This window comes from Solanum tuberosum, unplaced genomic scaffold (assembly GCF_000226075.1).
Source record: "Solanum tuberosum cultivar DM 1-3 516 R44 unplaced genomic scaffold, SolTub_3.0 scf00012, whole genome shotgun sequence".
In the NCBI taxonomy this organism is placed as follows: Eukaryota; Viridiplantae; Streptophyta; class Magnoliopsida; order Solanales; family Solanaceae; genus Solanum; species Solanum tuberosum.
Window position 1 is genome coordinate 369,069 of NW_006238937.1, and position 16,252 is coordinate 385,320.

The 16,252-nt window shown below is 33.5% G+C and overlaps 2 protein-coding genes across 2 annotated transcripts in view; one reads left to right on the forward strand and one right to left on the reverse strand.

Moving 5' to 3' along the window:
• LOC102602884 (probable cadmium/zinc-transporting ATPase HMA1, chloroplastic) overlaps positions 1–7,512 on the forward strand; it is a 9,994-nt gene extending 2,482 nt beyond the window's left edge. The window contains exons 4-13 of the mRNA XM_006339783.2: positions 916–1,062; positions 2,209–2,404; positions 2,693–2,805; positions 3,159–3,397; positions 3,578–3,683; positions 3,963–4,130; positions 5,473–5,689; positions 6,271–6,455; positions 6,532–6,618; positions 6,918–7,512. Of these exons, the coding sequence (XP_006339845.1) occupies positions 916–1,062; positions 2,209–2,404; positions 2,693–2,805; positions 3,159–3,397; positions 3,578–3,683; positions 3,963–4,130; positions 5,473–5,689; positions 6,271–6,455; positions 6,532–6,618; positions 6,918–7,094 (1,635 nt within the window). The 3' untranslated portion in view covers positions 7,095–7,512. The remainder of the gene's footprint in view (positions 1–915; positions 1,063–2,208; positions 2,405–2,692; positions 2,806–3,158; positions 3,398–3,577; positions 3,684–3,962; positions 4,131–5,472; positions 5,690–6,270; positions 6,456–6,531; positions 6,619–6,917) is intronic.
• Positions 7,513–7,953: 441 nt separating this feature from the next.
• LOC102603225 (transcription factor MYB44-like) lies at positions 7,954–9,230 on the reverse strand. Its single transcript, NM_001318681.1, has one exon. It carries the CDS (start codon positions 9,210–9,212, stop codon positions 8,118–8,120), a length of 1,095 nt encoding a protein of 364 aa, NP_001305610.1. The 5' UTR covers positions 9,213–9,230; the 3' UTR covers positions 7,954–8,117.
• Between the last annotated feature and the right edge of the window lie 7,022 nt (positions 9,231–16,252).

A 16,252-nucleotide genomic window follows, 5' to 3' on the forward strand; every position in this document is an offset into this window, starting at 1 on the left:
CCACCTCCATAGTGTTTTGATATATCAATGCTCTTGAAATAATTATTTTTTTGCTTAATAAGTAAGAAATTCACTTGTTTCCCAAGAAAACATTTTCTAGGAAAGCATTTTCCTTCATACCCAACAACTCCCTAGATGTTATGTTCACATCTGTGCAATTTATTCCTACGAAAACTTAGATCGTAGATTGTTTGTATAGCTTGCACTTTCTATTTGGGCTGATGAAGTGACAGAATAAATAGCACTGAGTTATGTATCTTATGTAGGATTCCAAGTTCTCAATATGTCTGATCTGACGACTTCTATGATTTGCAATACAAGACATACCAATAATTTTTTGTGATACGGTAAATAGTTTTATTGATGTTAGGGAAATTCCCATATATGAGCAGCATGCCAATACATAGAGAGCGTACGGTAAAACATAGTTCTCTACAATAGTCACCCAATCATCTATTATCTATACTAGACATACCAATAGTTAAACCTTGGAAGGTTATTAAAAGTTGATTTTATCTCAAAGTTAACATCAATTTATAAGAATGACTTGGCAGCTGGAATTATAAGAATATAAGGACTAACTCCTGTTGAACTCAGAGATTGCAACATCTAGGTTCGTAATTTCAAACTTGGAGGGGATCATTAGTTACTTTGTCTCATACTGACTCTAAGCAGGGAAAGACCACTCCCTAATATATATATATTTTATTTTTCTACTGTTTGAAGCATTCTTTCTATTTCAATCATGGAAAAAGTTAATTATGTTTTTTTCCATGATCAAATTTTGTTCATACGATTAGTATCTGGTTCCCATAATTCTGGATTTTTAATTGTACATTACTACATTTTGTGCTCCAACCCTTTTATTATGGTTAGCTTCTATAATTGTCTTACTCTTCCTGTTGCTTTGATCAGTCAGTACCAGTGGACTGTGAAGTTTCCCGAGGTAGATCAACAATTACTATTGAACATTTGACGGGAGAAGTCAAACCTTTAGATAAGAAAGAAGGGGACAATATTCCAGGAGGTGCGCGAAACCTGGACGGTATGTTGATAGTGAAGGTGCGCCCTTCAATATTCCATTAGTTGGATTGCTTTGAATTGATTTAAGTTTAAACAAGTTCAGAAAATTATCAGATTGTAGCCAAGATTGAACTAAAAGAAGACAAATATCTCTTATTTTCCCCTTTGCTTTGGGGGAAGAGAGGGATTTGTCTATCTTAGAATTTCCCACAAAAATTGTCAGACGATTCTGTTGTTTTGATTAAAATATTTCTTTGTGTTTATTCTTTGACTCTATTATGGACTAGCCTTTTACATTTGCATTCTGCTCCATGTTTTTTGCATAATCCTGAGTCCACTATCACTCTATCAGAATGATTTATAAAAAGAGAGAAGAAAAATAAGAAGAAGAAGAGTAGTTCCTTTATCTTGTGCCTGTGATATAGAAACTAGTTTGCCTTGTTAGTTAATTTCTGAAAAGTAGTTTGAGGTCTGTAATAGCTTATGCATTACTAAACAATAGGCCTTGGACACTTTTTGATTATGTGGGTGGTTAGTTTTGGAAAAATCATTGCAAGATAATGTAAGAGTGGTAGGGTACCGGGGTTCTACTGCTAATAACTTATTTTACAACATTTAGGGATAATTTCAGTTGTGGAGTATTCAGATAAAAAATGGTGTTTGCTATCTTCCCTCGGAGAAATTCCATAATGAAGTTTGTGACATGTGTCTGATGAACTTGTATTCCAGACATCCATTTCTTCCCATCTGTCCTGAGAGAAGCTTGAATACAAGGGATGGAGTAGGAATTGCTGCAATAAGGAATTATTGTGCATTATGATATAAAGTTTTTAATGGATAAGTGAGTTTTAAACTGATTATCCATTAAGCGACTTCCTTGATTAAATAGATTCTAGAACTGCCAGATTTGGAAATCCAAAGGGATGTCACTCTAGACTCCCTAAATCAACCAGCGATTATTATCTACAACCATAAGATTTTTTCAGTCCCAAAAGTTTGAAAACTTATCCAAGAAAGCGACTTCAGAGTCGCACCATGAAGTGGGTACCTCATAGTTAAGGTCCTATTTTAATAAACAATGTTAAACAGTTAATTAAGGGGTTTTGAACTAGAGCACTGTTATTTAAAAACCACCCAGTTTAATTGGTCTGCTTAAGTCTTTTGTGACCTTTATTTTTTTTATAGGCAAAGAAGACATGGAAAGAGTCCATGCTTAGCAGAATTGTGCAGCTGACAGAAGAGGCTCAGCTAAGTAAACCAAGACTCCAAAGATGGCTTGATAAGTTTGGCGAGCAGTACAGTAAAGCAGTTGTGTTATTATCTCTAGCAGTTGCTTTTCTTGGTCCATTCCTTTTCAAATGGCCTTTCTTTAGTACTACAGGTACTTTTAGAAGTCTTATTTTGCATATACTTCTTTATTTGTGTTTAGTTGTTGCTATCTGCATCAGTCTTTCTTGCATTACTAGACAGACATTCCAATGAAGAAGGGGGGATTTTAATACATATGTTTTTAGGTGTTAAATGGGTTAAAAGAACTGTTACCTACTATCAAGTAGAACTTATTTTTATGATTTGTAAGCAGGATGTTTCTATATGGATGTATCCATTTCATCATATTATCTCTGTACCGATTGGTTACCTGGTATTTTCTTTTCTTTCTTTTTTCCAGCTTGCAGAGGATCAATTTACCGAGCATTGGGCCTCATGGTAGCTGCATCACCTTGTGCATTAGCTGTGGCGCCATTGGCTTACGCAACTGCCATCAGTGCTTGTGCAAAAAGGGTATCTTTCCAAATTGGAAGACAGTCTACTAATTAACCTTGTGGTGTCAAATCCTTTTCACCAGTCTTTCTTTCAATATTTTCCTAATTATGGCAAACTTGTATAATACCTCATCATAGTCATGCAGTATGTTTGAATTTTACTCATCATATACTATTATAAATGTTACTGACAGTTCTGAGCAGCATCGTTTCTAAATATTGTTCTTATTATGGTAACCTGTATAATTCTCATAATATTTTCATTATTATAAATGTTATTACCAGGATCTGAGCAGAGTGATATTATCATATGTTGTTTCAGGCTCAGCCATTTCTGTTCACAGGTTGTGATGCGGTGAATTTTCTTTTTAGGGCATATTGCTTAAAGGTGGACAGGTGCTTGATGCCTTGGCTTCATGCCATAGTATTGCATTTGACAAAACTGGTACATTGACAACAGGGGAGTTCATGTGCAAAGCAATTGAACCGATACATGGACATGCTAAGAGTGTTGGAAAAGGATTTGCTTCTTGTTGTAACCCCAGTTGTGAGAAAGAAGCACTTGCTGTTGCAGCTGCAATGGAGAGGGGTACAACTCACCCAATTGGAAGGTGTTATGAATGATAAGCCTCTATATATTTATTTATTCGTGATCTCATTTATCTGTTTATTTGTTTGATATGTCTCTGTATACATGAATCTTCAATGCTCGCCTACACCTTTCTAATGTTACGATTATGTAGTGTTACCTTTTAGTGAGTCTAATCCTCTTTGCTTCTTCATTCATGCAGAGCTGTCGTAGATCATAGCGCAGGCAAAGACCTTCCTTCAATTTCAGTTGAAAGTTTTGAGAATTTACCTGGTAGAGGCATAATTGCAACATTATCGAGCTTTGAGGTATTCTTTTTCGTATCTGCTCACTATTAATTCTAATTTTTTCCATTCATTACTTTTTTCGTTTCATTAATTGTTCGAAACTTTAAGCAAACAATATAGATGAACACCACATGGGCCTATTGATATTTCATATTTCTGTTATCTGCATTCTGCAATTCTTTTTGAGAAGGTCACACTCCTTTCTTTTTATCTGTGCCCAGCTTTTCTTCTTTACTTAAAATTTGCTATTACTTTATCCAATTTGAAAAAACTTAATTGTTTCCTGTATCTGTCCTGTAGCCACGACTAGGAGGTGGTAAACCATGGAAAGCTTTTCTTGGTTCTGTGGAATACATCACCTCACTTTGCGACTCTGAAGATGAATCAAGAAGAGTTGAGGAGGCAGTAAACACGTCATCTCATGGAGTTGATTTTGTCCGTGCTGCTCTCTCGGTTAATAATCAAAAGGTCAGTTGTTACTTATGAGTATTAAGAATTCAGAAATCTACATTAGCTTTTGAGGGTTTTCATTTTCTCAGTTTCTTTTAATTGGATGCAATAAGCTACTTGTACTTCATACCGTTACAGGATGATTTGATATTACCATTCATTTGTCAGAATCAAAATGATCCTTAGCATGTTAATTTTAAAAGGACAGTTGGGGTGACACATGTATTTGGTGGGTTGTGATTCTGTAGCTTATAGTTATGAATTCTACACTAGTTTATCCCATTTATATTGATGGAACAAACGTTGGACTAAAATTTTGTGGAAAGGCGTCTTTGGGATTAATATATCTATTTGACCACAAATTTCTCTCAAATACACCCTGAAATTTACAGCAACTTGTTATAAATTAACCTTGGAATGAAAAACTCTCAGAAGATAAAAACTGAACAGCAGCAACTCAATAATGCACATAAAATTGAATTGGAAAAACTATTAAATACACTTCTTGTAAGAGTAAAGGATTTTCTTGCTTGTATTAATAATGCTTGCTATGTTAAGTATACTCGATCCTGCTTTCCATTTTTGTGCACTTTCTGGAGTAAATATGGTTGTGCATTTGAATGATCACATGACAAAAGTATGAAGCAGTAAAACAATTCCAGCAATATCCCATATAGCCTAGTGGAACCAAAGGAGAGATTGACTCCATGAAGCACAGGCTAAACACCCAAAGACTGGCCTCAGTTGAGTGGATAACCCACAGGGACGGAGCCAATGTGTTGGTTACGGGTTCGCTCGAACCTGTAACTTTGGTCCAAACTTTGTTTTTGTCTTGGATATGTACAATTTATCAATTTAGAACCCAGTAACTTAAAAGAACCAGAATCCTGAATCCAGAGACATCAAATCCTGGTTCTACCTTTGATGCACATCTCCCATGTCAACTTGTCTCCCATTAGCACTTTTCTCATACTCGTCTCCTACTCGATACTTCTTATTTTACTTGGTGTATTTCCTAGATTTCTTATACAAAATTGGAAATCAGTATGAGAAAAATCATAAAAATTGAAGAAAGCAGCTGAATCAAAAAGTGGAAAATATATAAAAAGCTGTGTGTTTGAGCCAGAAGCTAACCTGTTTAACTTTTAAGCATTAAGATATCAAGGCGTCTAAGTAATGAAACAACATTTCCCTAATAATTGGGTATTGAGATGTCTTTGCAATCAAATCAAATGTCGGCTTACTGGATTTTAAGAGTTCTTATGTAGAAATATCTAATACTTCTCTTGTTAGAAATTTCCCTCAAGCTTCTCTCTCAATGCCTAGTGCGCTTATTTTGCTGACTTTGTGTTGGTACCAGGTAACTCTTTTTCACTTTGAGGATAAACCTCGACCTGGAGTTCTAGACGTCGTACAGACATTGCAGAATCAAGCTAAACTTCGTGTCATAATGTTAACTGGTGACCATGAGGCAAGTGCAAGGAGAGTTGCTAAAACAGTGGGCATCAAAGAAGTTAACTGCAGCCTAAAGCCAGAGGATAAACTTTATCATGTTACAAGCATCTCAAGGGATACAGGTGAGTCACAAAAGCTGGCAAGGAGAGGTCCTTGCTTCATGTTTTTCAGACCCATTTAAATTTCCAAATTCTAAACAAAAAAGTTATTTGGGAACCACACCTTTTTCACTTAACTAGTTCATGTTCATATTTAATTCACATCTTAGTACTCATGCTAAGTAACAACTTATCAAAAACTTATCAGATTAAATTAATACATAGATTGGGCAGCTGTGGCTGACTGCTCTTTAAAGTTGATATATGTTCTATGAACCAGGAACTATCTGTGTGTCTGGTGGTTCCATGCAATGAGGTATCGCTTGCCTCTTTTTAAGCCGTACAGCTTACGTATATTTTTAAAACATCACGGGTGAAACTGGATGAAATGATACATACTTTCCGAGTTATTCTGTTCATGGCAACCAGGAGAAGTCACAAATAGGATAATCCTAGTCATAATTCTCATTTTTCTCAACTTTAGGGTCCCAGAAATGTGGATGTATTGGGTGAAAACTTGAGTAGATGCTAATCAACTAGAACTTTTCACAGTAATACATGTGTCCCCTCCATCCTAGCTAACCAATTACTATACTTTTGAGCAGGAGGCCTTATAATGGTAGGTGACGGCATCAATGATGCCCCAGCACTTGCTGCAGCTACTGTTGGTATTGTACTGGCTGAGCGAGCTAGTGCCGCTGCCATAGCTGTTGCTGATGTACTGTTGTTGCAAGACAATATTTCTGGTGTCCCATTTTGTGTTGCAAAATCTCGCCAAACAACATCCTTGGTATTTCCTTTTCCTTCTCTGTAATCAACATGTATCTTTTCTTTTTGCAACTGATACTCGGCCCTTATTCTTACAGATCAAGCAAAATGTAGTACTAGCTTTGTGTAGCATTATTTTGGCATCTCTTACATCAGTTATGGGGTTCCTACCACTCTGGTTGACGGTATGACTCTATTCCAGATATTTCTCACCTTAAATTTATCCATCTTGTTTCAATCAATCAGTATATCTGCCCAGTTTGCTACTGTTAGTCTATGAGCAGCTATTAGGTGCAACACAAGTTTACCTATTGTGAAAATTTTCTTACATCTAATGGTCCAATCCCTGTTGTTCTTGGACAAAGAATAGTTAGGATTAACAGTCTTCCGCAGAATTGCTGCTATGGAAAATGAGACTGTTTTCCTCCCTAGCTTGGGGTGCTACCTTAGTAAATTCATCTAAGCTGGTATGTCCACATTGCAGGTGCTCTTGCATGAAGGTGGCACACTTCTTGTTTGTCTCAATTCCGTACGTGCGCTAAACCCTCCAACATGGTCATGGAGGGAGGATATTTCACAAATCATTGATAGAATGCGTTCTCTAGTTATGTTTTTGAGGCATGGCACACTACCTAGCACCATTCAGGCAGCTCATTTGTGATTATTGACTTGCCCTTTAGCTGCTCACCTCCCAGTTGCGACGGAATGAATAGTTTCTTCTTGTCGAACAAAACGAGGATTCAAGATGTGAAGAACACTGCACCTAGCATGTTGAATTGCCTCATCAAGTAGATCGTCTGGTTGAGGCTTGAAGCCCAATTCAGTCATGTGTATATTCCTGTCCCATGTTTCTGGTCTGAACTTTCCATGATATAAGTTAGGCTGTATTGAAACTTTACTGTAAATAAGTGGTCTGTTGAAGTCACCAGTATAGCATTTTAATGCAGGACGTTAGGGAACAACCAAATTGCACACGATATTTTTCTCGTCTTGTGTACAACAATTCTACAAGTTTTCCTTAAAACGAATTTCTGGTCTCATCTTTCTATCCGAATAACATGGTCAATTGTTCAATTTCAGTTACAATTACGCAGTTGAACTGAACGCCTTTTTTAGTGTTCACATATTACACGGAACTAAAAACGAAGAAAGAATGATCAACTTAATCTTTTTATTGATTAAAAAATTAGAGTTGAACTATTTTTTTGGTGCATACATTCCGTACCTCTCCTATTCAGGTTTTCAAACTTTCAGGTCAAATTATAACACACCCAAAATTTGAATAGGGAAAAAGATACTACTAAATAACTTCAGAAAATAATAAAGTTAATAACTTTGCTTCATTCAAATCCTTCCTTGCTTTGGCGGTAGATGTTTTCTCAGAACATATTTACTTAAAGCTAAATTTTTCTTGGTTTCTAAATCTGCCTGCATATAAATTAACAAAACGCCTTCTTCTTTTTTTATATCTTTTAGTATTTATTTTTTTTCTTATTAGTCCCAGCTTTGCATTTCTGCCATCAATGGAACATGATTTTATAAACTCTCCCTCGCCCTGTACAATACTCCACCGAAAACTATTTTCTTCTTTTGACGATTCCACAGTTGAAGCTTAAAGAGCTAACAACATGTGCCCTAAAAACAAAGAGAGAATGAAACAAAGGCGGTTTCTTTCTCCGTTTCACTAATCGAATTTGCTTAGTCTCATGCGATTAGCAGCTCTATCCCTGAATCCATCAGAAGCTTGTTGCATACACAATCCAAGCCCTAAACCACTTGGCAATTGATGGTTTTGTTGCTGAAACTGCTGCGGTTGTTGTTGATAATGCTGCTGCTGCTGCTGAAACTGCTGCTTTTGTTCAACTCCCATCATATAGTTCCTCACCTCCGTCTTTATCATCTCCTGCATCACCCCTAACAACTCCTGGCTAAACGGCACAAATACCTTGTCTGGCTGTTCTCCTCCTGCGTTCTTCCCGAAATCAGGGTTCTGAAGAGACTGTTGAATTGCAGAAACTCGTTCGAAAGGTACCGTCGTTGCCTGCGGCGGCGGTGGTGGTGGTGGTGGCGGCGGTGGGGGAATCTGCATCGGTGGAAGCAGCAACTGAAAAGGATTTTTCGACTGAGTCGAATCGGCCGAACGATTAGAGAACTCAGCCAAGTCAACACCAGGAAGCGAAAGGCTTAGGGAGGTGGGAGGATCAACAGGCGGAGATGAGATATCGATCGACTGCGGGAATACGCCGCCGGTTCTAGCAACAGGCTTAAACACATGAGATTGAGACGACGACGTAACATGAAGACTCGAATCACTATCCGAACCCGATGGGCTACCTGGACTGAAATGAAAACCCGAAACCGGCATAGCGGATCCGGCACTAACAGATCTCTTCAACGGCGGCTGCTGATTTTCAAAAATTTGATCGGCGAGTTCGTTCCCTTCATCGGCACTAAGCGATGAACACTTCCTCTTCAAGGTAGAGTTCCAGTGATTCTTAATAGCGTTATCAGTCCTCCCATTAAGAAGTCGGGCTATAGTAGCCCATTTGTTACCGAATCGGGCATGGGCCCGAATAATAGTCTCATCTTCTTCAGGCGTAAAAGCCCGATGCTCCACCTGTGGAGATAACTGATTACACCACCGCAACCGGCAAGATTTGCCGGATCTCCCAGGAATCGATTTGCTTATTAGAGACCAATTTCTGGGGCCATGTTTCTGAACAAGTTGCTGTAAAAGCTCATCTTCTTCAGGGCTCCATGGACCTTTAACCCGATCCATATCTCTCTTAGAACTCGCCATTTTTTGTTTTTGTTTTTCTCTCTATATTTATTTTTTTAGAAGAGGAAACGTGAAGAAGAGGAGATTTATATATGGAAGAGAGGAGAAGAAGGTAATATAAGGGGAAAAAGGGACGACCGGTTAAGCCGGTGAGTGAAAAGGAGTTGTAAGCGTTATGGGCACCGATTAATATTTAAAATAAAAAAGGGGAAGATAGGGAAAGCGGTTGATTATAAGAGATGGAATACAGCTGTAAACGGGACACGCGTCATAAAGAAAGATACACTGATTTACACAATAACAGATGGAGTGGTGTAGGCTCCTGTTTTCAGTTTTAGCAAGACTGTTCCTCCTCCTTTCTTTTTTTTTCATAATAAGCTGCGTGTGCATTACTCTTCTTTTTTAAAATTTTCATTTTCCTCTTTTCCACTCACATACGTACCTAAAGAAAATTTGTTTCGTTCTAAAAGAAAAAAAAACTTATAAATGTAACGTATTCTCATGTTTGTTTATTTTTCATACTAGGAAAAATAAATCGAACATCACGTTCATTAAAAAAAATATTAAATAATCTGATAGATGTATTAGTTAAATTAATCTAACTGCATAGGAGTAATTATTGAATAAAGGAAGAAAGTTATAACTGAAATGATGAGTCATAGTTAAATTTAAGATTAATTTTAAGTATGGGGTTGAGTGGAAGAGAGAGATTAGGGTAACGGTTGAGGAGATGATTGAAAGGAGAAAGAAAGAGGCCATCAGCTTTGACTGAAAGGAAAGCAGAAGTTGCAGTTGACAGGCTGGAGAGCATAAAACTTTATTATTATTTTTATTTTATGGGGATGGGATATTTATCTACCCACTCCTTTTTTTCTTTTTTATTTATAGTATTTATTTGTAATGTAACCTCCTGAAAATGAAACGGCCGCACGGACGTGATGACCTGGCACAAAACGACAAGTTCGGTCGCCGAATCGGAAGGAGAATCATTACTACAATCCTGTCAGTCCAGCCTGTCTTCTTTATTTATATTATTTTTTAAGTCCTTCAACTTCTTTGAATATACACCATACATCCCATCATTTCTAATTGCAGCTCCAACGGCTTTTGTCTCGACGCTTATCACAACAATGACCTGCTATAACCCGTTCATCAGTCACCGCCTCTCCTTTATTTTAATTCATTTCATTTTTCATCTATCAAGAAAAAAAAAAGTTGTTGTTAAAATGTTCTATTTTCTGTTAAATGTTTTATTCATCATTCATAAAAATTATATTTTCTTACATATTACAGTAATTTAGTTTCACAATAATTATTTTAACCAATATAAATGGACATGACGAATTTAAAGTCACAAAATTGATAAAAAGAACTATAAATCTCATGTTGAATCAACCTCTAGTATAATGAATTTGAAGGAAGAAATATTTTGTTCTAATTATAACTAATTTGATTTGCGTGTAAAAGAAATTATATGAAACTACGGTACATTACTAGGGGTAGGCATTAGCATGATAGGATATGGTATTGTAATTTCGATATTTGATTCTTTTAGCTAGTATATCATTATCATATCAATTTAATTGATATGGTTTGGTTATTTGAAGATTGATTTTGATATCTTGAAGTATGATAAATTGATAATAATATTTTGCACAACTTCTACTAATATATACTTGTAAAATAGAAAATTTTGACTTTGACAATTTAAAAAATGATCTCAAATTATTCATACTACCACATTACACTAGTAGAAATATATTTTCAAAAGAGTGTACAAACAACTCTTTTTGTCAAACAAACATTTAAGAAAAGAGAGTAGAGTATTAACTTCGAAACATAATTATAGTAATACTGGGTTGCATATTTGTTATTATTTTATAGTGAATGTCATATATGCTCTAGTTTTTGGACGGTAGTGACACCAATGCCCCAAAAGTATTATTTTTTTCCCATATACCATTTACAATAATTCGAGGATGTATTGTCCTTTTTCCCATATATATATACTTCGACATGGTATTCAATATTTCATATAGCTTACAAAATACCATAATCCGAAATTTAGGGTATCAAAAATTGATATGATATGTTAATTTGTTATATATCATATCATGCTCGCCCCTAATTAGGGAGGTTAAAACGAGTCAAAATACAGATAACCCGCTTAGAAATTTATGGTTTGACTCAAAATAATTTGAATTGAGTTAAATCCTAATTTATTCCAGCTTTAACTAATTTTTAAGAAATATCTAACTGACTCCAATTTAATCTCCAATTTCAACACGTTTTAAAACTATTTATTTGTATAGATTTAATGTTTGTTCACATATTGAAGATACTCCCTCTGACCATAATTATTTGTTCACTTTGAATTGACACACTTATTAAGAAAACAATAATTGACATAGTGAGTTTACCATTTTACTCTTATTAAATATAAAGTGCATGAATTAAAAACTTGAGATTTTCAAAAAATTATACATTTTTCAAAGTAATTAATTGAGGATATAATATGTAAAAAAATTGTCTTTTCCTAATTTGTTAAAATAGACAAGTAATTAGGGACAACTAACATAGAAGAAGTGGACAAGTAATTAGAGACAGAGTGAGTATAAATTACAATCTATTTATATCTTCTAAGATTTATCTATACATCTGTAACTTCTTTTTTTATTTGCTTGAGTTGAAATTAAAATAGTGATAATAAAAAGTAAATAATAATATATTAAAATTATTAATATTAAGTGAATCAAATTGAACTAATTATGATCCAATTCAATTTTTAGCTCATTTAAACCGAAGATTTTTGCAACCTTTAAATTACTCTGAAAACTACAGTAAAAATAATTTTAAGACGGAAGGGAGCAGAAAATATTACTAATAGTAGTTGGTTTATAGAAGTACATGAAACCGTGGTTTCCGCATAAAGCTTACCTGTACGGATCAGGTAACCCACGCTCTCCTACACGCATCCCAAAAAACGCTACTCACTTTCCTACAGACCTTCCTTCCCTTCTCATCCACTTTCCTTTTATTTAAATTACTACTCCATTATAGAGCCTCCCTAGATTTTATTGTCAATACTCAAACGGAATATTATTACTCTCTTCATCTCATATTAGTTGATAAATAACTGTATTCAAAATTGTCATATTATATAAGTTATCCACTTACAAGATTAAAAATGAATAATTTTTTTCTATATTATTCCTGCCGTAAATTCTTTTTGAAAGTATTTGTATTTGATTGACAAAATTTCAAGAAGTATGTTAATAATAAAATAGAAAATAATAATTTAACTAATGATTTCATATGCATCGTAAAAATATGATTAATTAATATGGGACAAAAAAAATTCCCTCAATGTGTTTGATAAATATAAAAAAATACCTTATAATAAGTTAAAAATGACTTAAAATAAGTCAAAAATTAAAAATAGATCTCCCTACTTTTTTATTTTTTAACTTAACAGTCATTGAAATTTGATTTATTATTTTTAACTTATTTTTTAAAAAAAATCAATCCAAACGGGATTAGTTTAACAGATTTGGATTTTGAAAGGTTTATCGATATATAATACTCCCTCCATTTCATATTAAGTTAATTTTTGAGACATTTTTTCATTTTTCAAATTAACTTAATTGTTTAATTTTCAAGACTACTTTTAGAGTGTTCTTCCAATTTTATCCTTTATTAGTTAGTATTGAAATTAGTGATTAATTAATATTTAGTTATTTTGATCATAGATTTAACAATAATTAATAAGGATAAAAATAAAAAAACTAAATTTAATTTATGTCTTAATCTAATTTTTTTAAAGGGGGTAAAATACCTTAAAAATTAATTTAATATGAAATAAAGAGAGTAGCAGGCAGTGAGCGGGGGTTGGGGACAGAGAGCAAATTAGTAAATGGAAAAGATCTGCGTATCCGTTTCTGTTACTCGTACGTCGTACCTACTACCTAATGCCCAGCTGTTTGGCATGCCTGTTGGGTTGTACTCTCCTTTTCCCATTATCTTCTTCTATAACTAAATTTCCCAAATTTTATTTTATTTGCAACATTGAGTTCTACGATCCAAGTTTTCGGTAATTTTTACCTCAAAGTAATTTCTGAATTTGTTATGTTAAAACTATATTCTTTATTGTATATTGAAATAAGGTTTATTTTCATTTTCTGTTGAGTCTCTATCTAATTATACTGTCAACATTGAGTTAAACACATGTTTGTCTCCAACATGTCTTTAGGTTATATGATTTTGAGTAATCCTCACATATTTTTTGTTGTTGAATTTGTTGGGTTTAGCAAGGTGTGAATGGAAAATAAAAAGAGAAAATGAAAAGTGGAAGAACCAATGAAAATGGGGGAACCAATTTTGGAGGAAAAATGAAAAGTCATTGCAAAAGTGCAAATGAATAGTCATTTTTACCATATTGGTAGAAGAGAGAAAATTGTTGTCCTTATATTAGGAAACACTTCCTTTAGTTCTTAAAGGGTTAAGAAGAAGGTGCCCCTCGAGCCGCCGCCGTCGCTCGGCCTCGGCTTCGGCTTCGGATTTGATTGATAATATTTTTTGGACAGAATTTATTTAATCAATCTTGTTAAATCATTTCCTTTTTCTTATAAATTAATTCAGAATGTTAGTTAACTAACAGAATTAATTTGGCGCAACTGAATTTATTTGAAATTCACGTGTAACGGTAATCCTTCCGAAAAGTCATTACTTTCCGAAAAGTCGTTACTTTTCCCAAACGGTAATCCTTTCGAAAAATCGTTACATTTCCCAAAAGACACAATGTTTTGGAAAAAACGGAACAGACGTGTTCCTTGCTGCAAATGGCTATAAATAAGAGGTCTTTTTTCGTTTTTTCAAACACTGAAATTTTTTTCCTCTTTGCATACATTTTCTTGCATAAATAAAATTGTCGATCGACTAAGTCTATGTGTGCTCTTGTTGCTGTTCTTGCGTTCGCTGAAGTTATTGAAGTTTGAGGTACCGCTACTTCTTTAACAAGTTAATCCGTTTTATTTTGGGAGTAATTAATCTGCAACCTTGGGTACAGTGAGGGGATTAAATTTCTTAAGGAAACACAGTGATTTCTGTGGATTCGGATTAAAATTCATTCTGTCTATTTCATCTTTTTCTGTTTCTGTATTTTTGACTAACCTGAATACAGGAGATAACAGAATTTGACTCAATATTCCGTTTTAAACAAGTATTATCGTAAGACTCATCATAATTCTTTGGATATTTGATGTTAGCTTTAAGTATACAGAGTGTCGAGTCTTTTACATGATCAGATTAATTGTTTAGTTCTCACCACTATTAAGCTAGCTTTGAGAGTAGTAATAGATTCAAAGGTCATATTCTTTTCTCTCCCCCTCCATTTGATGAAGAAAAGCTTTTTGCTTACTTATAACTATCCATAAACATGAAGTGGCGTTCGGCCTTTTAGATTTCATATATTTGTCATATTATATGAAATTTATGAAGTTAAAACTAAAAATAAAATTACATGTCTGGCTATTTTTTGCAAATGAAACAAGATAATGTTTTTTTAGGATTCATAAAAATACCGTTATAAAACAAATTTGTAGCGTTGTTTCAATCTGAAATCCAACTCCAAATCAAATATAAAATTTTATAATTAAACTAATTTCAAAACAAAAAGTAAAAAAATAATTCTATTTTCACACGGTTCAAATTGTTTCCTAAATCAACTCTGAAAACATATTCCAGCAAAAATGAAACCTTGAACTTAGGTACCATTTCAAATATGGTACTAGCATCGGGTAGGCAATCAATTCATTCGTTAACTAGACTTTATTTTATTTTTGGATGAGCATCCCCAATGTTCTCATTAATGTCTTTTGCAAATACCAAAAGGTTTAAATATATCCAGATAAATTTGGACTCCATTTATTGAATTTGATCAAACTATAAACTTCCATTTTTGCCATTTTAATCAAATTATAATAAACATTAAACTTTCTTCATAAACTTTACTCGTATTTTTACTTTTGTTCGCACTAAAAAATGATATTCTTTTCATTTCAAAAGAAGTGATATTTCTTGAAATAAAAAAAAAACTTATTTATTAATTCAATTTTATCGTTATTTAAATGAATAGACTTTTACATAACCAATAAACTATTAAAAAAAAATTCTTGAAAAATATCCAATTAAAAGTAAATTAATAAAATACTTATATTTTATAGGACTAAGTAACTTTTTTTAAAGGGCGTTTTTAAGTTAAAATCACCGCTTACTAAGAAATGGGACACTTAACTCATTTCAACACTTGCTTTTATTCACATTTCATTTTGTACATTTTTTAAAAGACAATAATTAATATGATAATTTTTTCATAATACTCATATTGATTGTTGTTTAGAAGTATTAGATCTTTAAAATAATTTAAAGAGTATTTAATTATTGCTAGTTCTAAGTAAGAAAAAATAATTATTTTTAAATGTTAAATTAATAAATAAATAAAAAATGAATTTAAAATAATGAACGAATAAAAGAAAAGTAACGGAGAGAGTAACAAAAAAGGGTGGAATTGGAAGAAAAAAATTGGCCAGAAAATTTAATCAGAATTTGACAAAAATGATAATTTTTCTATGTTATTTTAATTTTTAAAATATTTTTACCCTTTTAACTTAAATATGTTTTAACTAAAAATGAAAAAAAGATTAATTTATTTTAAAATAAAAAAATATTATAATTTTATTAATTTTTCTAGTCATTTAGCACTTTCCGATGAAATTACCCTTTCTACATGGGGGGCCTATTGGCGACGAACAACTTTTATGGGGAGTTTAAATGAAAAAACGGAAAAGCAACAAAAAGAAAAAGTAGTCTAGTATGGGAAATCGTACTTTTGTAACGCCTTTCGTAACCGTTAGCAAATGCCACGTGGCAACAAACCGTAACTTCCTATCCGATCATCTTCATTACTTTTCTTTAAACCGGTTTTTTTTTCTCACCCAAACCAGTGTAATAAAAACAGTTACATACCCTGCTAACATGGATTA